Source organism: Cheilinus undulatus, linkage group 9 (genome assembly GCF_018320785.1).
Source record: "Cheilinus undulatus linkage group 9, ASM1832078v1, whole genome shotgun sequence".
In the NCBI taxonomy this organism is placed as follows: domain Eukaryota; kingdom Metazoa; phylum Chordata; class Actinopteri; order Labriformes; family Labridae; genus Cheilinus; species Cheilinus undulatus.
The window spans coordinates 49,705,780-49,727,868 of record NC_054873.1 but is presented as its reverse complement, the minus strand read 5'-3'; the positions used below and the strand labels follow the sequence as shown (position 1 = coordinate 49,727,868).

The window sequence follows — 22,089 nt, the reverse complement described above, 5'->3', positions numbered from 1 at the left end:
AGAGTTCACACAGAGGGAGGATGGAGAGGATATAAATGAGAGATGATTAGGACACTCATGATAAACAGCTCATGTCTAAAAAGTCATGCACTGACTAAGTCTAATGGTTTAAGGACGTGGGAATGAGAGGACGCTGAAACATCTCATCAAGGATGAGTCCATGTAGACAAATGCTGACTTTTAGGTCCTGAAATGGAAATGTTTAGACGGGAACATGTCTTTAAGTCACTCAGACAGAAACTACAATGACGCAGAAGATGACAGAAGAGTAAAACATGAGGACGGATGTGATGAAGATGACCATGGCGGTGAAATCCTCTGTCCTTCTAAATGCATGATTAATGCAGACGTACTCTGCCAGTTCAAAGTTTGTACCCTGCAGAATGTCTCCACATTTTTGGTTAACTCTCTCTGACTCCCCTGTCATTAAAGCACGAGTATGGACAGTACTTTCACAAGGGTTTAGCAGTTAATCACTGTAGCTCTCTAGATTTGCTCCAGCTGTCCATATCAGGCAGAAAACTGGTCAGCTTTCATTTGAATAAAATAAAATTTCATTAAAGCTTCACTTTGAGCTCCGTCCAGGCTTAAACAGCTGATTTACAGAGGTAAATGTGTGCTGCATGCACAGATAAACGCTGTTCAATGACTACAGTTTTGCCTCTGTCCTTTGAGACGTCTGTCTGTCTGTCTGTCTGTCTGTCTGTCCCTCCATGCATCCATCCATGCATCATCGATCCATCCATCCATTGTCCTTTCATGTATCATCCATCCATCCATCATCCATCTATGCATCCCTTTATCCATGCATCCATCATCAATCCATCCATCATCCATGCATCATCCATGCATCATCCATCATCCATCATGCATCCATCATCCATCCATCCATCCATCCATCCATCATCCATCCATCCATGCATCCATCATCCATCATCCATCCATGCATCATCCATGCATCCATCATCCATCCATCCATCATCCATCTATGCATCCTTTTATCCATGCATCCATCATCCATCATGCATCTATCATCAATCCATCCATCATCCATGCATCCATGCATCTATCCATCCATGCATCCATCATCCATCCATGCATCATCCATCCATCCATCCATCATCCATCCATCCATCCATCATTCATAAATACATGCATCATCCATCCATGCATGCATCCATCCATGCATCATCAGTCCATCATCCATCCATCCATCATCCATCCATCATCATCCATGCATCTATCATCCATCCATGCATCCATCCATGCATCATCCATCCATCCATCATCCATCAATGCATCATCCTTGTATCCATCATCCATCTATCCATTTTATCTCTTTGTAAAGCACTTAATGACTTTGATGTTCTTGAAAGGTGCTATATAAATAAACTTTTTATTTTTATTATTGTTATTATTATTGTTATTTTATTATTATTATTATTTTTTTTTTTTATTATCCATCCACCCATCCATTCATCCATCCATCGATCCAGTCAAATAAACCTTTAATCACACACTCCTGAACTTGAAGCCTTAAGGAAGATTATAGATACTGTGAGGGCTATGAGGGGGAGGCATTCATGAGGTCTCTTCTAGTATTCATGGTTAACACAGCCCCATATAAATGCTCCATTAATTTAAAAAACCAGTGCTACACACTTAAAAATTCTACTTAGCTTTTTATATTGAACAAAAACAATAAATAACCTGATGTATTTGTTCGTTTTTTTATTTCCTTAATATGCATTTAATTCATTCATGACCAAAAAAGCAATTAAATGCTGACATTAAATCTCTCGTTTTAAATGGGGAACAGAAAAAAGAATTATCTTAGATAATCTGTTCCCTCTTCCATGAGACAGAAATTTAAAAAGCGCACAAAAAAGATTAGAAATAAAATAAAATAGCTGCAGGCTAAAACAGCAACTCACTGCTGTTAGTTAATTAAATGCAATTCATATTATAGCATTTAAAGATCACAAAATCAGTTATTATTTTTCACAACCAAAACTTAATAATTATTATCAATTTACCCAAACGTATTAGTTTTCAATATTTCTTTAAAATAATGTTCGACTTGGATTCATGCATCTTTTGGCTATATGGATTCTTCTTAGACACTAATGTATTTTCTAATTCATTTATTTTATTTATTTCTACAATACCTAGATCTTTAAGTCTGCGTATTCTGAGTATTGTATCTCTCTAGAAGTTAAAGTTTTCTGCACTATCAGCCAAAACTGCAGACATGTCAGGGTTTTCTTTGACTGGCAGATTGATCTACAGATGACGACGTTTTTACACAGAAAAGAGTGCAGCAAACATACCTAGAAGCTCTACAGCCAGAGGACATAGGAGGGGATATTTATAGGGAGGGGAGAGACAGAAAAAGCAGAGTTAGCTGTATAAAATCAGCCCGTTAATGACGCCCCATACCTCTGCTTTATTCTAAGTCCTTTATAGAAATATGAGAGTGATTACAACCAGCAGTAGAGGCTAATGCAGGTACAGCCAAGAGAGGAAGATCATTTGTTTGATTTGTGAGACAGACGCTGATAAATCATCCAGAGCTTGAGAGGAACCTCAGAAACAGAGCCAGACTGTGTGATTTAACTGAGCTGTTATTTCTGACTCTTAACCCTAGATGGCGCCAGTTCAATCTGAACCATTGGAGCAGCAACAGAGCAGACTTCATCAGTGTGGGCGCTGTATGTCAGAGTAGTAAGAGGCTAAATCATCAACGTTTCTCTGTACTTTAGAGGAGTGCCTCACCTTTTCTGGCCTTCTTCTGCAGCTTTATGGTGTCTAAAGACTTCCTCTTGATTTCCTGACGGGACCGCTTGTATTCTGTGGAAACAAAACCAAAGAAGGTTTGAGTTTCTGTCCAGCATGCAGAGATCTAACACAGGGGTTCTCAACTGGAACCACCTGCTTTCAGATGGAAAAGTCAATGATGTACAGAAGTCCAAAGGAGACTAACATCTCATTTTGCTTTGGCAAGTGCAACCCCAATCCCAAAAAAAGTTGGGACGCTGTGAGAAATGTCAATATAAACAGACCACAGTGATTGACTGATGGGGGTTTCTAGCTGCTCAACACTGGAATTTTCCTTCTCTGATGCTCTGAATGTTTTCTACTGGTGAAAAGTCTGGACTGCAGGTGGGCCAGTTCAGGACCTTGACTCTTCTCCAGTGAAGCCATGCTGTTGTGATAGATGTGGTATGTGGTTTAGCATGGTCTTGCCGAGAGAGTAAGGCCTTCCCTGACAGAGATGTTGTCTGGATGGGAGCATATGATGCTCTCAAAGCTCTCTCTATTTTTCAGCATTGATAGTTCCTTTCCAGATGTTAGAGCTGCCCACGCCATAGGCACTAATGCAACCCCATACCATCAGAGATGCAGGCTTTAGAACTGAGCCAGGAGAACAAGCTGGATGCCCCCTCTTGTCTTTGGTCTGCAGAAGTACAGAATTATGTCTGTCTTTAGTGCAGTGGCCCAACAAGGTCGATGGAGGACAACATGCCTGTGTTCATACTGGTCAAATGAAGCAGACTCTGGGGTTGAGTGTACTCAGATTCCTAGTTTGAACCCGTCCTGGTTAATCTGAGTGGTTAAAAACTGAATCGGGGTTGTGATCTCTCATTAATGTGGTTGTGGTGGATCCTGAGGGCTAAACCAGCTGAGACCCTCTGCTCTAGAAGGATAAATCATGTTGTGAGTTCCCTGTTTGGTCACCTTTGGCGTGGTCTTTGTCTAGCTGGTTCGCCGTCTTCTTCCACTCCTCTATTCTGTCCTGCAGCGGTGTCACCAGACCCTCCATAAGAGCACTGCAGCAACAAGGAGACAAGCATGACCAAACAGATTCAGAGACAGAAAGGCAGGACAGATAACTTCATTTTCACATCACAACAACACTTAGTGAGGATTTCAGGGCGAGACGAAGGTCAGCAGAGACGACACAGGACTACAGGGAGAACAATAATCCCCCCAAGGCGAGAGAGGAGAGGAAACTGCAGTGGCACGTACTTGGTGAAGTGGCGTAGTTTCGCCTCAATGCTGCGGTGTCTCATACACATCCTGGTCAGAGCTGAGCCGACGTCTCTGGTGGCACCTTGAATTAGATAAGAAGAGAAACAAGCAAACTGTCAGCTTTGATACAAGGAGAAAACAGAGACGAGCCTCTCTGTGGGGAAAAATATCATCTTCTGTTAGGAGGCGTAATTCTCTCCTGTCAGATAGACTCATCAGGATGTTAGAGAATCCCAGCTGCAGCCACCAGAGGGACCAGAGCTGATTCACAGCTCAAACTTCTCATTTGTTTTGGGGAAAGCAAATGTGACACAGAGCCTGAAAATTAAACCCCCTTCACCCCCTCCTCCCCCCGCTGACCAATCATGCTTTTTTATCTTTAACACTTGATGATGGCGTGCTTGATCCAAGTGGCGTGTAAACAACAGCTTGTGTGAACGGGATACTGTACTTTTCCTCTCTGCCCGAGCGTAATTAAAATGTGGATTTGAGCCCAGACTGTCCCACCGCCTCACTGAGGGTTCACAGGCCGCTGGACTATGTGGCAGCGCTGATCCTGCTGTAATCTGGGCCACATAGGGCTAATCTGAGGGGCTCTGGACGCAGCAGACAGGACTCAGAGCTGGCCTGGACCATGCATCTGTGTTCATGAATGGTTATGAGAGCATGAGCACATGGTGGTGAGTGGGTGGGCAGTAGGGCTGGGTAATGCCTGTAGTTTAAACATATATCCATGTATCTGCAAATGGAATTCAGGAGAAGACAATATTGTTTATACACTATATTGCCAAAAGTATTCCCTCAGCTGCCTTGACTCACATATGAACTTAACTGACATCCCATTCTTAATCCATAGGGTTTAATATGACGTCGGTCCACCCTTTGCAGCTATAACAGCTTCAACTCTTCTGGGAAGGCTTTCCACAAGGTTTAGGAGTGTGTTTATGGGAATTTTGGACCATTCTTCCAGAAGCACATCTGTGAGGTCACACACTGATGTTGGACGAGAAGGTCTGGCTCTCAGTCTCCACTCTAATTCATCCCAAAGGTGTTCTATGGGGTTGAGGTCAGGACTCTGTGCAGGCCAGTCAAGTTGATCCACACCAAACTCTCTCCTCCATGTCTTTATGGACCTTGCTTTGTGCACTGGTGCACAGTCATGTTGGAACAGGAAGGGGTCATCCCCAAACTGTTCCCACAAAGTTGGGAGCATGGAATTGTCCAAAATCTCTTGGTATGCTGAAGCATTCAGAGTTCCTTTCACTGGAACTAAGGGGCCAAGCCCAACTCCTGAAAAACAAGCCCACACCATAATCCCCCCTCCACCAAACTTTACACTTGGCACAATGCAGTCAGACAAGTCCTGTTCTCCTGGCAACTGCCAGATGGAGAAGGGTGATTGGTCACTCCAGAGAAGGCGTCTCCACTGCTCTAGAGTCCAGTGGTGGTGTGCATTACACCACTGCATCAGACGCTTTGCATTGCACTCGGTGATGTATGGCTGCTCGACCATGTAAACCCATTCCACAAAGCTCTCTACCACTGTTCTTGAGCTAATCTGAAAGCCACATGAAGTTTGGAGGTCTGTAGCCACTGACTCTGCAGAAAGTAGGAGACATCTGCGCACTATGTCATTCTCAAATTTAATAAGAAGAAAGTACATAAAAGTAGGATTTTTGTAGACTTTTCTAAAAAAATTGCACATGGATGATAGCATGGTTTATAATGCATGACATCTTTGCTGGAACAAAGTTTTAAACTGCTATTTTGACACAAATTTAAAGTTAATGAAATATTGCACCTTACGATTTTATCTAATTTTCGATTAATTGCCCAACCCTAATCCAAATGTTGCTGATGTATTGTGCACTAAGTGTGCAGGGGTTTGCCTGCAATGTTTTCATTGGAAACAATCAATATTTCAGTGGGTGTTTATAATTTTTACTTTGATGCTGTGGTGGGTGGAGCTTCCCAACACTTCCTGAAATGTTGCCAATGCATTTGTGCAATCTAGGCAGTACTTTTCCTCTGCTTTGGTAAAAACTCCTCCTAAGGTTGGTGTACTTTTTGATGCCAAAGATCATTAAAGTCGTTAAGGTGTTGCTGATGTTTATGTGCAGTTTAGACAGGTTACAGAGTTTGTCTGCAATTCTGCATTTGCCCATTATTTAGAGTCTAGGACTTTGATTTTGTCGATGTGGTATGAAACAGGTTTCAACATGGTTTAATTTTCACAGGATTCATAGCAAAGTTTTTCACCCTGGAGCCATTAAGCTAAAAAAACACCAATATTTGATTTTTGGTCCATATCATCCAGCCGTAGTGGACAGGTGGAGTGATTTACCAACCCCCCACCCTTTCCGATGTTCTCACCCTGTCTATCCTGGAGGAAAAAGGAGGGAGCACTGAAAGGGGATATCCCTCTATTCTTCCCTGCCTGCTCTGCCTTTCCTGTTCTCTCTGTTTCCTAAACACCGTCCATGCAGGGTGGACAAAACTGGCTCTAACCTGCACATTTAAAACCCTGATCCGCTGCCTCAAACAGAAAAACAGGACTTTTAAAGCCGTCCTGAAATCAGACACTGAGTGAGGAATACTCCAGATGTTTGTCCGCTGAGATCTGTGCTCCATTTGTCAGATAAAGAATCTAGGTTAGCATCTCCAGTCGACATCACGTCACTCTGCGAGTTAAAAAAAAAAACCTCAGTTTGGCTGTCAGCATTGGTGGAGCTCAGAGAAACACAGAACAACAGATCTGGACTCAGTCACATGGAGACAGTTTGGTAAAACAGATGTTGGAAAAGCTCACAGAGGTGAAAGATGTTCTGCTGCCTTTCTGGGTGACGGAGAGCGAGGGGGTTCAAGGTCAAAGGTCACCCAGCTGTATCGCACACAGCAGGAAGTGATGGAGTTTAGTGGGTGTGCTGAGCTCTGGATATAAATAGAAAAATGTGTCCATCTTTGGAGGACATGGCCAAAGACACAGAAAGGACACGTGTGCACAGGTTCTGCATCTCTCCTCTTAAAAAGATTACACGCAGCTGCAGATCAGTTCGAGAAGGACCGAGGGAGGCTGATTGGGGGGGGGGGTAATGTGGAGCTTTTATCTCTTTAACAGACCTTCACAATGTCACCGTCGGCCCACTACAAACCCCAACCCCCGCTCTGCTCTCCTGTCCCATCCACACCTGCCAATTTCTCTTCCTCTCCTCCTGTCTCCTTCTTCCCCTCCCAGAGGGGAGATCAGCTGACAGCTACATCCTGGGGCGGTCCAGAGGCTTCCTGCCCACGTACCAGAGCCGTGCTGGCCTCTGGCCTCCACCGGACGGATGGGGACGGAATGATCCGCTCCCGCAACACCCTGCATTCACGTGCAGGCATGTGACAAACATACAAGCTAAAAGGAGGCTTTGATTCAGCAAAGGTGTAGGTTTTTCTGCAGGATCTGGAGAGGTGAGAGTGACATAGTGAAATGCATTCCACTCATCCCTGCTCCTCTTCTGTCCTGTCCTCTTTTCCAACAAATTTCAGATTGATGTTCAGTGTTATTGGGGATTTTCTTCCCATATCCAGGGCAGCACTAGGCAATCCCTACCATGCCAAGCACATTTGACCCCCAAAGTCCACCTTGTTGGATCAGTGTGAGTGCGCTGTACTATGCTCTGGCACGGCACACTTCCTTTGCCCTGGCTTGGATGAACAAAGGTTGGCTTTGGCACGGTACAGTTGCTCTTCTATGCACACAAGAAGAGAAGCTTCACAAGGACATGATGTTTAATCTATATCAGTAGTTCCCAACCTGGGGTCCGGGGACCCCTTGGGGGGGCGCGGGACCTTGTCTGCTCTGACATTATCAAAAGTAGATTTTCATTTAACCCTTTCACAGCCAAAGTCACAAAATTGCGACAAGCAACATCACTGTATTAAACAGGCTATAGCTGCAAATATGGTGCCTAATGTTGTTACCACTTTACACCAGGAGATGGCAGACATGAGTAACTTTAATCCCAGCAGCATTTTGGGTGTGTTTCTATTCAAAGTTTTGGAGTTTGTAGAGTTTGAAAGATGCACGCCTGGTCGAGGAGACAGGTTGGAGCGTAACAGAGAGAAAAACAGCGAATTGTAATGAGAATACTCACAATGCTGGGAGGAATAGAGGAATATTCACCCTCTGCCATGACTTCCAGTCGTCCGGTGAGACCATGGGTGAGACTGTCAGTGTGTCTGTTGGCATCAGCAGGCAATGCATGCGCCATGATAGTCCACACTTAGCCAATGCTTTGCCTCACCAAAGTTTTAAATTGACATTCGAAACTCAATAAAAAAATTAAAGTTTAAATTTTTTTTAATCCTAATTTTACAACAGTTTAAAGTCAAAATTTTAAGAGAAACCAAAACTGAAAAACAGTGGTCAGATTTGTAACGCCCTTAACGCCTGAAAACACAAATAATAGCCAGAAAATTCTAATTTTTTGGAACTGAAATGTTCATTTAACTTTCTACTGAAAGTTTTAAAATCCAAATTTCCATAAAATTTAACAAATATATTTTTAGTCTCTCATTTCATCTATTAGGTGTTTTTGGTGACTGATAATCCACTTGAGGGCATTTTTATCATTTATCAGATTGTATTCATAAGTTGGTTTTTTTTTGAGTAATTTATTGAGCATATTGATTAGATGGAGGTATCATAAAAGTATGCATCAAATATGCGACAACAAGCATCAAGGGGGTAATTTGGGGGATTTATAATCTTAAAAATTCTTATCTGGGGTCAGGGAGATTTACCGCCTTTAAAGTCAAAATCAACTTATTTTTTAAACCTGATTTATTTTTTCTTGAAATTAGTCTTTTTTTCTCCAAGAGTGGTCCTAATGCACTGTCGTAACAATGGATACTTTGGACACAGATCTTTAGTCAAGAACAAGTCTATATCGGTCTGTTATGTTGGGATTTTGTCAATGAAAACAATTTGAAAATATAGCCGCAAGCGGCTATTGGCGGGTTCTAACCCTTTCCGCCCTTTCCAACGGCCAAGATCAGCCCTATATTCAATCAGCCCGTGGGCTCCACGCCACCCAGACGCAATGCGTGAGCGGTCAAGTCAATACATATTATTAAAATTTGGGATATAAGGGTTTTTTTGATGTTAAGCAAACAAAAATATTCCCAATAATGCCACTACAGTATGTAAAAATCTAAGAATATGTCCTGGCGGACTCGCATAATGGTGGGTTTTAAAGGGTTAATTGATCCTGTGTATATATGGTTGGGTTTTATGGTAGAGGGGAGTTAACCATGTAACAAGATATTTTCAAAATAAATATTAGCCCACTTTTACACAAAATACACCACATTATGGCATGGCGACTCAAATGGCACTCAATACTCGGATTGACCCGGCTACGTTTTTCAACCGATTGTGCTCTTCTGTAATAGAAATGAGCGTCTCGGTCCCCCGATGCCACATACCAACATTGGTGTGGATAGCATTAATTTTGCAAAAGTTCTATTCATTTGACTGTTTTTAGCATTATGCATATTAGCCAAAAATCCGTAATAACGGCGTTGGTGGTGCAAGAGGCTTTTTTGTAGAGACCTATCAGGTGAAGCTGTGTGAGAAATTTCAAGTCAACAGCACTTGCTGTGTGTGGGGGCGGGGCTTTTGAAGTTTTGCACTCTATGTTATAGCGCCCCCTTTAGGCCGATTGGGCTCAAATTTTAGGAGCAGCATTTAGACCTCATTTATACTTGACGTACAAAGATTGGTGTCTCTAGGTCATTCCAGCTCACCACAAATGAAGAAAAGGTACTTAATGATGAATAGGCCACGCCCACTTTCACCGAAAAATATGCTGCTCAACACATTAGTTAATACTCGCCCCTAGAACATGCACACCAAATTTGGTGAAATTCCAACCAATGGTCTTTGAGATATAGACATGTGGTGTTTATAGCGCCCCCTATGGGTTGAGCTCAAAACGCTTGGACAGGCAGCTTCCCAGTCCTGTTGTGAACCTACATACCGAATTTGGTGATGATCGGGCGAAAGGTGTGGGAGTTCTGACCAATCATTTGTTGGCTCCGCCCAGTAGCAAAGATATTTCGGGGTCTAGCGGCCATGTTTTTGAACGGATCAGGCTCATCGATAATAGAAATTTGACTTTTTGTCCCCTGAGGCCATGTGCCAAATTTGGTGCTGATAGGGTAAATTTGTCCCGATTTCTATTCATTTGACTGTTTTTCAAATTATGCTAATTAGCAAAAAATCTAATTAGGCGGACTTTAGGGGTCCAATTGGCTTTTTTGTAGAGCACATTGAGCTGCATCTGTGGGCCGATTTTCAAGTCAATCGGACTCACGGTGTGAGGGGCGTGGCCTTCCCAAAAAAAAGATTTTAGGCCTTAATTGTAGCGCCACCATGTGGCTGACCGGGCTCATGATTTATAGAAAGTTGCTGCACATCATTTCCAATGTTTTGGCCAAGTTTCAGCTTTCTAGCTCATTCCAGCTCACGGGAATTTGAGCTCAACCGGCAGGAGAAAAATAATAATAAACCGGCAGGAAAACAATAGGGTTCTACCCCCTCCGGGGGTTAGAACCCTAACTAGAATGGCCATCTGAGGCAGCAGACCCATGCCTAAGCAGCGCCACCAAGGAACTCACGCTCCCATTGATTACTATGGTGTTCAAAATTTCAAAGTCCAAGAAAAAATGAACGGGTGCGTGGATCATCAACAAAATCTAACTGATTCTTCCCTGTCACTATCCCAATACTCCCTGAAAGTTTGGTGAAGATCCGACTTTCCGTTCTCGAGTTATCTTGTACACATACAAACAAACAAACAAATGAACAAAGATACGGAACCCTTTACATAACCTCCTGCTGATTTCATCAGCGTGGGTAATGATGTGTATTTTTTCCAAGTGGGTCTCAGGGGGGCTTTGCTTTCTTTGATGCCAGTGGGGGGGCCCTGAGGAAAAAAGGTTGGGAACCACTGAACTATATGACTGTTCCTCTGGACAGTTGTTTCAAACAATGGTGGATTATTAGAGAGCCATTCTGACCGAAATGGCTCAAAGTTAGAAAAGAAGCTGTGCATTTACTTATTGCCTTATGGATAAATGATCTCTGGTGTCATCATCGCAGGAGGAGCTTAAAAAGTTGAATCATGCATGACTAATAGGTGCTCAAAAGTGAAACTGAAGATTGTTCTCCCTCTATTTCTATCGGTGTTTAACTTTGCATCATCTAGAATTCTGGCTGAAAGAGCGTCAGAGCTGGAAAAGTGATTATTCTGCAGGCCGGGACCCCTGGGGCTTTAAGGGGAGCAGCGTTGGCCTCATAGCAGACACCCACACGTGCATGAATGAAGTAAAACACAGACCACGGTGGAGCAGAGCGCTTATGTAACCCGGCCATATATCTGAAGATATGAAGCAAACAACATGGAGCGCAGAAACGTGCAGTTAATCAATAGATCTGTGCTGAACATAAATAGAGAGCCGTCACCAGATCTGCTGTGCGTGCTGAGAGCTACACAGGATTCTTGGTGGGAAGGTCAAGCCCCCATGCTTGGGTTAAACTGGGAACCTTAAGCTCCAGTATCCTGGATCAGCTCGCTGCGGTCGGAGCGTTTAGAGGGCGGTTTCATCCAGAGCTCTGGTTCTGATTAACTCACATGACTCCTGGGGAAGGAGCAGGGCTTTAATAGGCTGCTTTATTGGGGCTCTCCTGCTGGGAGCTGGGAGCTAAATGTCCACGGGTCCGGGTCCCTGATGTCTTCAACATGGGAGCTTAGCTTAACCATCTCCGTCCTTCAGCATCTAAACCCTGCTGCTGGGATCAGGTTTCATTTGCACTCGAGACTAGCGAGCTGGACTGGGATTCTGCTGTGGGGAGACTCAGTGCTGGTCCCTCCCTCTCTCTCTGCTTCCTGTGTCAATAAAGCATGTTTATGTGGGCTGACGGTACAGTACATCCTCGCAGTAACACTACCAGGAATCAGAGGCCCTTTTTTTTTTCTGCGTTCTCATGCAGCCGACGCTGGCGATGGAAATTCCATCATCTGTGAGACAACAGTAATTCGTCACGTTGGCACGTTGGCCGTGGAGCTGACTGCGGCTGGCACAGGCGGCTCAGCCTCTCGCCTTTACCCGCCCTCACTCCTTTTAAGTGCTGCACAATGTGAACTGGCAGGGACACAGCGGAGGCCACTGATGGATGAAAAGGAGCGATGGGAGGAGAAGGGAGGATGAAAGAGGGTACACAGAGCCGAGCTGACGGCCGCTTCGGTCAGTCAGAGGGCAGAGGAAGCGTTCTAGTGCTGCAGGTGGCGGGCCCTTAAATGTCCGGCGCCACGGCCAGGGACATGGGAACAAAACCCAACAAAGGATTCATGCCTCCTCTTAAAAAATCAGAATAAAATAATGAACAGGTGCCTCCATTATCAACACATTTCAGATTTTCCTTTAAATTTACTCAAAAAGTGAACAGAAAATCTGTCAAAATTTTAAAACAAAATCACATTTAAATTGCATTCAATGACCCAGGGAAATGTGGAATAATAATCCAGTGAAAGTTTCCTGTCAACATGTATAAATTTTCCAAAATAAAACACTAAATTTAACGACAATATTGTAGCGTTTCATTGTGATTTCACTGAGTCGATTTTTCTAATTATTGTTCAGAGTACAAAAAGTCCAGATAAAAAACTGGCATGGAAGAAGTGAGATATGCATAATAAGAACTTAATAACTTTCTTGTCCCTTTTTGCACATTCTTCAAAATAAAAAAAGCTAACCCCAGTTTCTTTGCCATTTTTATCAGATTTTATGATTCTATTTTCTAAAGCATACATCTAATCTTACTAAAAGCACGGTATGAACAGAGGACGTATGAAATAAGAATCCACTGGAAGGACCGGGCCAAATCTTTCAAATTTTTCAAAATAAATGATCAAATATGACAACAAAAACCAAGTTTTCCCATTATTAGAGCAGATTTTCCTTTATTATTTTCCAAAGTGTCCTTTAAATCAGTGGTTCTCAATCTTTTCAGCCCCCAAAATAAAGGTGCCAGAGACCGGGGACCTCCACTGGACCTGAATGTGGTCGAACAGCCAGGAATATTCTAGAACAGACAAGGCCGCCCATTAGGGGGGATAAAGGGGAGAGCTTTCTGGGGCCCGGCCAAACCAGGGCCCATGGAGGTCAACAAAATCCTGGTCTAAGGTAAAGTTAAGCTGTAATATCCTTATTTTATATTTAACCTGAAAAAATAACCACTCATAAATGAAACAAGTCTCTTTTTTAAATTATTTGTATAGCATAAAGCCTTCTTAAAAATGTACATCCATTTTGTTGAAAAAAAAAAAGAATAAAAATATGTTAAAAATTTTTAAAAACATTTTAATACTGACAAAAAAAGGGTGGAAAAGGTGGTGAAATTGGATCTTAAAAAAAGAAGAAATGGGTTAGAAGTGGCAACAATTATATAACAATTGCAATAAAAAAAATAGCTGAAGAAAGGCAAAAATGGGTTACAGTGGAAAAAATGGGCATAAATAGTGGTAAAAGGGAATTAAAAAGTGGCTGAAAAGGCATTAAATTAGCAGAAATGGGTGGAAATCTGGGGAAATCGGAAGAAAAATCGATATAAAAGTAGATAGAAGTGTTGTATGGCAAAAATTTGTTAAAATTTGTGGGAAATCGGTGAAGACTGGTTAAAATTGGCAAAATTGGTGTAAACTGGCAACAATGCTATTCAAAACATAATCTTAGGTTTTTATAGGGAATCCCGAGACCCCTTCTCAGTGTCTCACAACCCCCATGGGGGTCTTGACCCCAAGGTTGAGAACCACTACTTTAAATGAACATGAAAATCGGCATGAACTCATACCACCTTGTTACCTGCTCTAAATATTTCAAAATAAAATATCAAATATTGCACATATCTGAGCCAATATTGACACAGAAAACAACAAACCAGCCCTCTGCCTATACGGGTGTGTTATTAATTATTCTGTTGGTGTTAACGATCATTCATGCTCTTTGTTCAGACACAGATTGATTTAGTATCGCTGACTTCCATGAAAACAGTTCATCCTCTCCAGCACAGAAAACAGAGTTTACATCCTCAGTCAAGAGGAGGTGAAGAGGACGAGCTGCTCTGACAGCTCTGCTTTAATAACCAGCAGAGCAAAGAGACATCAGAGATCTGTGAACGGAGAATCCTTATGAACCATCATACGTTCACATCATCAAACATCCACTTCAAAGCACAGCTGGAGCTCTGCCGGGCGTCTCGGCGGGCGTCTCGGCGGGGGCAGTCGGCATTAAAAAGTAAAGCAGCATCCTTTGTGTCTGCTCGGGGGGGGGGGCGTCTGCTGGTGGAGGGAAGACGGGACGGCGAAGTGCAGCTAGTGGACGAATCTTAGCGCTGCAGCAGCACAGGTAAATATCACTCTACAGACGGTGTGCTCTCATTTAAAGAAGGTCTGATGTTCAGAGAAGCAGATTAATCAGAATTTAATGGGATTCTTTGTTGGAACACAAAACTGTAGTCAGTTTCATTCAGTCTTTGAGGAGGATTTTTAACTAGCACAAAGATTTTCAATGACAGAAGTGGGTGAAAGTCTTCTTATTTACAAAGCTGGATTTGGGTCAAAAGTTTGAGTGGTTTCAAATCCAGTTTACTTTGTTGTGTAAGAAAAATGGTTTATAGTCTTTGTCCTCAGCTAGACTTCAAACTAAAACAGATCTGATGGCGTTGCTAAAGAGCTCTTCTGCATGTTCTGGATGAAGGCTGCAACAAGAATGAAAGGAGATCAGTGGTATTTCGTTGTCGAGTTGGATTCCTTTACTTTAAAGTTTTTTAACTTTTGATAAACTGTGTCACCTCGTCGTGTACAACGGCGCCGGTCTGGAAGGCATTTTAGCGATCACATTCAGAGAAAAACTGTCACACAGCCTCCATTCTTTGTTGCTGCAGTGGGTGCTTTGGTTCTTCTTCTCTGCTCTTTAAACGGTAGCTTGTGCATGCAGGGTTTTCCAGGAGCAAAGAAGAAATGTCAGCATGGCTAAAAGAAGCTAAATATAAAGCTAAAGCAAACGGTATCAGATCTGTGCATGAACTCATGTACTCACCGATACCAGTACCTGCATTTCAGCAGAAGAAGACGTATTTCTGATACTGGTATCAGAGTCAGAACTACTCTACTTGATTCACATCGTACCATGAGGCTGTGGGAAATATCCAGCCCCAGCCGGGACTTAACCTGACACACCAGAGGGATTTGTTTCACACATCCATCTGGTGAAGCTTCCACAGACGGTGTTTGGGAAAGGGCAGAGCGTTTGAAACAAACTCAGAGGGTGATTGGATGAACGTTCTGTCATCACCTCCAATCAGAGCAACGAAACACGTGACGTAGCCTCCACCAAGGAGTAAACTCCATAGAGAACTGCATAACGTGAACCACGGCGACTGTAGACACGTCAGTACGTGACTTTTGTGGTTTTTGAAAAGAAAACAACTCACTGCTGTTCTTCTTCTTTTAACGAAGAAATGTCATCAACATCTGATAAAACTGGTGCTTTAGCAGCATCCACGCTAATCTCAGCCATAATTGCTCCGGTCTCTTGTTGCTGCTTGCTTACATCACGACTCCGCCGCGCCTGAATGTTCTGCCCCTCATTGCTGATTGGTCCTGTCACTTTCTAACTGGGCCCAAACGGTTCAGACAGGAGCTTTGAATTTGGATTCACCAGTGAGAAACTAGCGGGCGTATCCATCTGCTTTGCAAGGTTAGTTTCAATGGGGTCCTGTGAACAGTGTTGATTTTGGGCAGCTATTTTTAATTTTAGTCTTAGTTCTAGTCTTTAAATGAAATGCCTCTTAGTTTTAGTCTAGTTTTAGTCCATAAAAAGTCCTCACATTTTAGTCATAACTTTTAGTCCAAGCATTTATTCTCTTGCCTAAATCTGGTACCAAATCATGCTGGTGTGAACCTGGGGTCCCTGCTTTCTACAGCTGAGAGGCAGAATAGATACAGATGCACATAATGGTACCTTAACTCCAGACAGGATTTCATCCTGAATCTTTAGTCATGGAAAAAAAGGCCATCGACGAATAGTTTTAGTCAACGAAATTAACACTGCCTGGGAAAAAAACATGTGGCCAAAAGTCTATGATGTGCTTTAATTTGAAGGATATGTCTTCACCTCTTTGTTCTATTTCATTGTTTGTCCAATCTCAAGTCCCAGATGCCTTGTTTTTCCTAAAAAAAAAATGGTTATGATAGAAATTTGGTGGTAGTGGGTCCTGAAGCTAAACCTGTTGAGAACCTCAGGTAGAAATATCAGCTGAAACACAAAAAAGGAGCATTTTTAGATGGAATCATCCTGTAGAAAAGGCCTAAAGAGAAGCCAAAAACAAATCTGATGGCTGATCTGTTGTCACACACTTCTGATGTCCCTCGCCATGGCGTGGAGCCGTTAATGTCATTGTTGAGTTTTTAACATTTGCTCTGCTTCAGCTGTCTGAATAAACCCTGCTCCACTGACTACAATGAAGGTATTAATCAGCTAACAATAGGAAAGGAAATGTTCATGAAGGAACCTTTGGCACGGAAAGGTGACACACTTGAAACTCTGCGTCAAACCAAACCAAAACCAGAATTATCTCCTTTAAAAACTAAAGAAGTGGCAGATCGTGACATTCCAGAGGCTGAAAATAATTCCCAACCCTGAAACCTCAGAAAAAAAGTTGACTGAGTGAACTTTGTGTGCCGCGCGTCTGTTTTCGTGTCACTTCCAGCTCCTCTTATGAAAGGCAGAGGAAACAGCCTCAGGATCAATTGTTTTAGTCACACTCGTTCCATTGTTGTCTGGCCGGTACACAGAGTCTTACCTCAGAGCCAGAAACACTCAGACGGCCCTGCTGTGGTGTAAACATGATCTGGAGTGCATTAGGGCGAGACTGGAGAGGAGGAGGAGAACAAGGAGGAGGTGCTCTCTGTCTGTTGAGGAGTTTCCTGTCCGCAGACATAATGCTGCTAAAAATAAACCTCCAGATGTGCTTTCTGTGCAGTTTGAAAAAAGAGGGAGAGGAGAACTTTAGCGTGAAGTATGGGGAAATCTCCTCATGAAAGACAAAGGAGCCATAATCTGTCCAAATATAGAACGGCAGAGTGACTCAGTGTTTAATGAAGCCCAGCAGACGACTCAAGCTGTCCTGTTTTACACCCTGTTCAGTCACGCCGTCTTTATCTCATTTAAAACCGTCCTGCCAGCTCCTCTGACTGCAGAGCTAACAAGCCTCCAAACAATGGCTTCACCGCCGCCACCGCAACTTTGATCGTGTTTACCCTCCACCTTACAATGCTAGAATTTCATTTTAGCCCAAATGATGCACATCTGAGAGTCAGCACAACAGGAGCAAAGATCCAGGCAGGAGGGAACGACGTCAGGAAGTGTCACAAACCGCTTCCAGCCCAGTTGGACCCAGGTGCTGCCATGCAGGGCTGGAGGGAGAGAACAGGGTGCTGAGGTATGAAGAACAGCACCTCTGAGCTGCAGAGCTCACAGCTATTTTTTCACCATCATGTGTCGTCTGGACTTTTGTCTTAAAAAGTTTCTAAAACATCAACCCTGTGGTGCACCGTCAAGCTCTAAATACCCTTCTGTTCAGGACAACCTGGGCTTCAAGAATAGATCTACTACAGTGATGACACTCGAATTTTAAAAAAGTTATAGGACTCTAAAGACAAAGAAAAAAACTAATTGGAATTTTAAACTCAGATTCTTATTGATAACACACAGTAAATCAAAGTGACTAAGCCTTTTCTTTGCGTCCATGCATTTTTTTTTCAGTTAGATTTATTTGTGCCATTCCTTTAAGCAGTAGAGACTGCCCTCCCACAATGCATTGCATGTCAAAAAACATGGCACTGCCCACTCAAGAAAGCCAAAGTACATGAACGAAAATAGATTAAACATGACTAAAAAGATGCTTATTATCGGATGTAACGCTGTGGATTTAATCTCAAAAGACACAAAAAGTCACCAAAGTTCGAGCTCGCAACAACGGCGTCCTTTAGGGCTACAGAGACAACCACACTAGCAAACGAACGACAAAATGGCCAGCTTTCAGAGGAAAAAAAAGTATCTTTGACTTATGGTTCTAAAGTTCTCCAGGTTTTTATAAACTGTGTCTCTTCTTGTTCTTAACGACAACGCTGTCCTCAGAGACCCTGGATCGTCAGCCAAGTTCTGGGCTCACTAGAAAATGTGCTGTAAGAGCTACGAATGCATGGAAGACATGATTAGAAAGGCACAACAGAGAGCTTTCAGATAAAAAAATTTTTAAAAAAACAGTTAAGTGACTAAGACTTAAGGGTCAAAAGTTACCAAGTGATTTACAAATGGGTGTGCCTGTAGCATGGATCCGTGCCACATGAGCTCTAAGGCCCCGTCCACACGGAGACGAATTCAGGCGTATATGCAAAAGTTTTATGTCGGATCAGCGTTTCATCCACATGGAAACTGCGTTTCGGGTGACTGTAAACGATACTTGTTGAAAACGTTCCCAGAGTGCATAAATCTGTAAACGACTACCGTTTCGTCTCCGTGTGGACGGCTATCCGCATCTTTCTTGAAACGATCACGTCACACATAGCGTAACTCCCTTAAGGCGCCTGCGCGGGTCCGACCAAAACATTAATGGCGGACTACAGGGCTGTGTTTGTGCTGCAGAAGCTACTGAGCTTGTTGTAGCTTTTACAGCAGAATCTGATGCTCCTTTACCACCACCACGAAATGCATAAACCAGATGTTCTTAAATCCAATGTGGAGAACAACCAGAAGGACAACTAGAAGAAAGTTTGTGTCGGTTTTCTGTGATCTTCTTCCTCTCCTTCGGTGCATTTTTGTGGCAGCGTTACAGCGCCATGTACAGGCTTGGCATATGCACTACGGCATTTTCAGTCGTTTGAGAGGTTCCTGAAACGACATTTTCATTGAAGTAGATGCCATTTCCTGTTTTCTAGTGCATTTTAACACCACATTAGCACCAGATAATCCAAACTGGTTCTGTGAGATATAGTTCTGGCTCAATATAGATAATAAAAAGGCCCAACATAAAAGTCATTGCAATAGTAATGTTTCATAGTATTTCTTGGTCCTAATGGTCTTCTGGAGTTTAGTGTGTTTTCTTCACCCAAGGGGGAAGTTTAGTGTGTTTTGCCAACCAGGAGGGCACTTTAGCGTGTGCTTTGGCTCTCGAGGGCACTTTAGCACATGTTTTGGCTCCCAAGAGGGCACTTTAGCATGCATTTTTCAAAAATTGGGGCACGAGGGGGGGTGACCGCTCCCCCTGACCCCCCTCTGTGCACACCACTGTCGTAGGAGACGACTCTGGCCTCAAACTGGGTTTAAAATCCTGTAGTGTGTGGCCAGCTTCAATTTTTGGCCCAAACATGCCAAAAACTCCTGCACAGTACTGTGCATGTAAATTAGAGCTGACTGAGACGAACTAGAAATATCAGTGAAAAACAGTGATTGCAGATTTTTTGTTTGCTGTCGACAGCAGTTTAAGGACTTTTCACCAAATCGATATTTTGCCAGATGAATGTCTGCTAAATTCTGTTTCAACCCACTGGATCATTATGGAAGAATTTTATTCATTAAATCAAAATCCTCCTCGTGCTTCTCCTGGAAAAGTCAGGAAATCATCAAAGTCCTCCGGTTCGATCCCTTGAATGTCAGGAACAAAGCGCTGCCCCGACAAACCGCCTGTCATCTGACCAGTGACTTTTATTCTCCGTAAATTCCCCTGCCTATCTCTAATCAGCCACCTCAGCTGATTAAAACCATGCACCAATCCCTTTAAAGTCCTCCTCACATTCCTCCGCCATGCTCCCTCTCATGTGTGTTTTCCCTCTCCGGGTTCATGTTCAGGATAGAGCTGAACACCCTGTTCCCCCCAAACTCTCATGTTTGTCTTCTTAGTTTGGTATTCAGCCTCAGAATCAAAGTTATGCACAGCAGAAGGATTGGTTTTCCCTCACTGTATTATTCCCCACGTCTCCGTCTGTTTCTCCCATCATCATCATCCTTCCAGACCTTTCTACCTCTAGTTCCTGCACAGGGATGGAAAACATTCCCTGTTTTTGGGCGGCCACAACAAATTTTGAGGTTTAAGCTCTTAATCTCCTTGGGGAGAGACATGGAGAATCGTGTTGGGATTGTTTTTAACAGAAAGGTCTGCCTGAATAAGAAAATAAGAGGTTCGCACTCATTTGGAAGGCCTTCTTCCTCTTGTTATTGTTTTTGTTGTAGAGTCCCCAAACGGTCTATTTTGGGCCCTTTTTATTCACTGTTTACATGCTACCTCTGGGGCAAATCCTCCATGGACACGACCCAGACTTGCATTGTTATGCAGATGACACTCAGCTCTATGTCTCACTAAAACCTACCACAGGTCTTTCTCATATTATATCCTATCCAGCAGAAATAAAAACTTAGAAGTCAAAAGTCTCTCAACAGCTCCAAATCTGAAGTCCTTATTCGTCCCTCCGGCTCCAGGATGAACTCCATTAATGGTCTCTCTGATGGTCTCACTGCTCTGTCTAATAAAAGCCTGCATCCTAGGGGGGACTTCCAACTCTGACCCGTTTTTAATACCAGGATGACCAAAGTGATGAAGTCCTGCTTTGCTCAAAGAGCCGATCAACCACAGTCTTTCCCCTGCAGACTCAGAAATGTCATCCACGTCTTCATGTCTTGCAGATTCTCTTTATTCCAGCAAAAGCAGCATCCGAAGACTGCATTAATGCAAAACACTGCTACTGCAAGACAAGACGGCTTCCCAGTTTCCAAGGTGCATGGAGGATGACAAAGGTCTTGAGGGAAGCAGAAAGCTCCAACACTTCACGATTAAAGACAAACTTTCTTAGACTAGCCTTATTGAGGATGACCCTAATGAAGGCCGCTAGCCAAAAATCACTCTGATAAGGCTTTTTACTTATCAGGAAAGGTGAGCACTTTAAGCTTGTCCTTTTCCCATCACTGGCTACCTGTGACTTTAGGAGTTGAATCTAAGATCTTATCTCTTGTTTTTATGAGCCTGGCTGATGTCTGAGATCCTCCAGCAGGACTCAACTACATACTCCTAAAGATTGATTGATACTCCTGCACTGAATCTTCATGTACACTATATTGCCAAAAGTATTCACTCACCCATCCAAATAATGTAAATCAGGTGTTCCAACCACTTCCATGTCCACAGGTGTATAAAATCAAGCACCTAGGCATGCAGACTGTTTCTACAAACATTTGTGAAAGAATGGCTCACTCTCAGGAGCTCAGTGAATTCCAGCGTGGTACTGTGATAGGATGCCACCTCTGCAACAAGTCCAGTGGTGAAATTTCCTGGCTCCTAAATATTCCACACTGTCAGTGGTATTAAAACAAAGTGGAAGCGACTGGGAACCACAGCAACTCAGCCACCAAGTGGTAGACCACGTAAATGACAGAGTGGAGTCAGCGGATGCTGAGGTGCACAGAGGTGGCCAACTTTCTGCAGAGTCAATGGCTAAAGACCTCCAAACTTCATGTGGCCTTCAGATTAGCAAAAGAACAGTGGTAGAGAGCCTCATGGAATGGGTTTCCATGGCTGAGCAGCTGCATCCAAGCCATACAACACCAAGTGCAATGCAAAGCGTTGGATGCAGTGGTGTAAAGCACGCCGCCACTGGACTCTAGAGCAGTGGAGACGCCTTCTCTGCAGTGATGAATTGTGCTTCTCCATCTGGCAATCTGATGGACAAGTCTGGGTTTGGCTGTTGCCAGGAGAACGGGACTTGTCTGACTGCATTGTGCCAAGTGTAAAGTTTGGTGGAGGAGGGATTATGGTGTGGGCTTGTTTTTCAGGAGCTGGGCTTGGCCCCTTAGTTCCAGTGAAAGGAACTCTGAATGCTTCAGCATACCAAGAGATTTTGGACAATTCCATGCTCCCAACTTTGTGGGAACAGTTTGGGAATGGTCCCTTCCTGT

General features: G+C 43.2%; 1 protein-coding gene across 2 annotated transcripts in view; it reads right to left on the bottom strand.

The window, feature by feature from the left end:
- The window catches only part of LOC121514757 (protein MTSS 2-like), a 78,651-nt gene that overhangs the window by 29,655 nt on the left and 26,907 nt on the right, over positions 1-22,089 (bottom strand). For both annotated transcript variants that reach the window (XM_041795052.1, XM_041795053.1), the window contains exons 4-6: positions 4,030-4,114; positions 3,739-3,830; positions 2,776-2,850 (exon numbers count right to left, since the gene is read on the bottom strand). In XM_041795052.1, the coding sequence (XP_041650986.1) occupies positions 2,776-2,850; positions 3,739-3,830; positions 4,030-4,114 (252 nt within the window). The remainder of the gene's footprint in view (positions 1-2,775; positions 2,851-3,738; positions 3,831-4,029; positions 4,115-22,089) is intronic.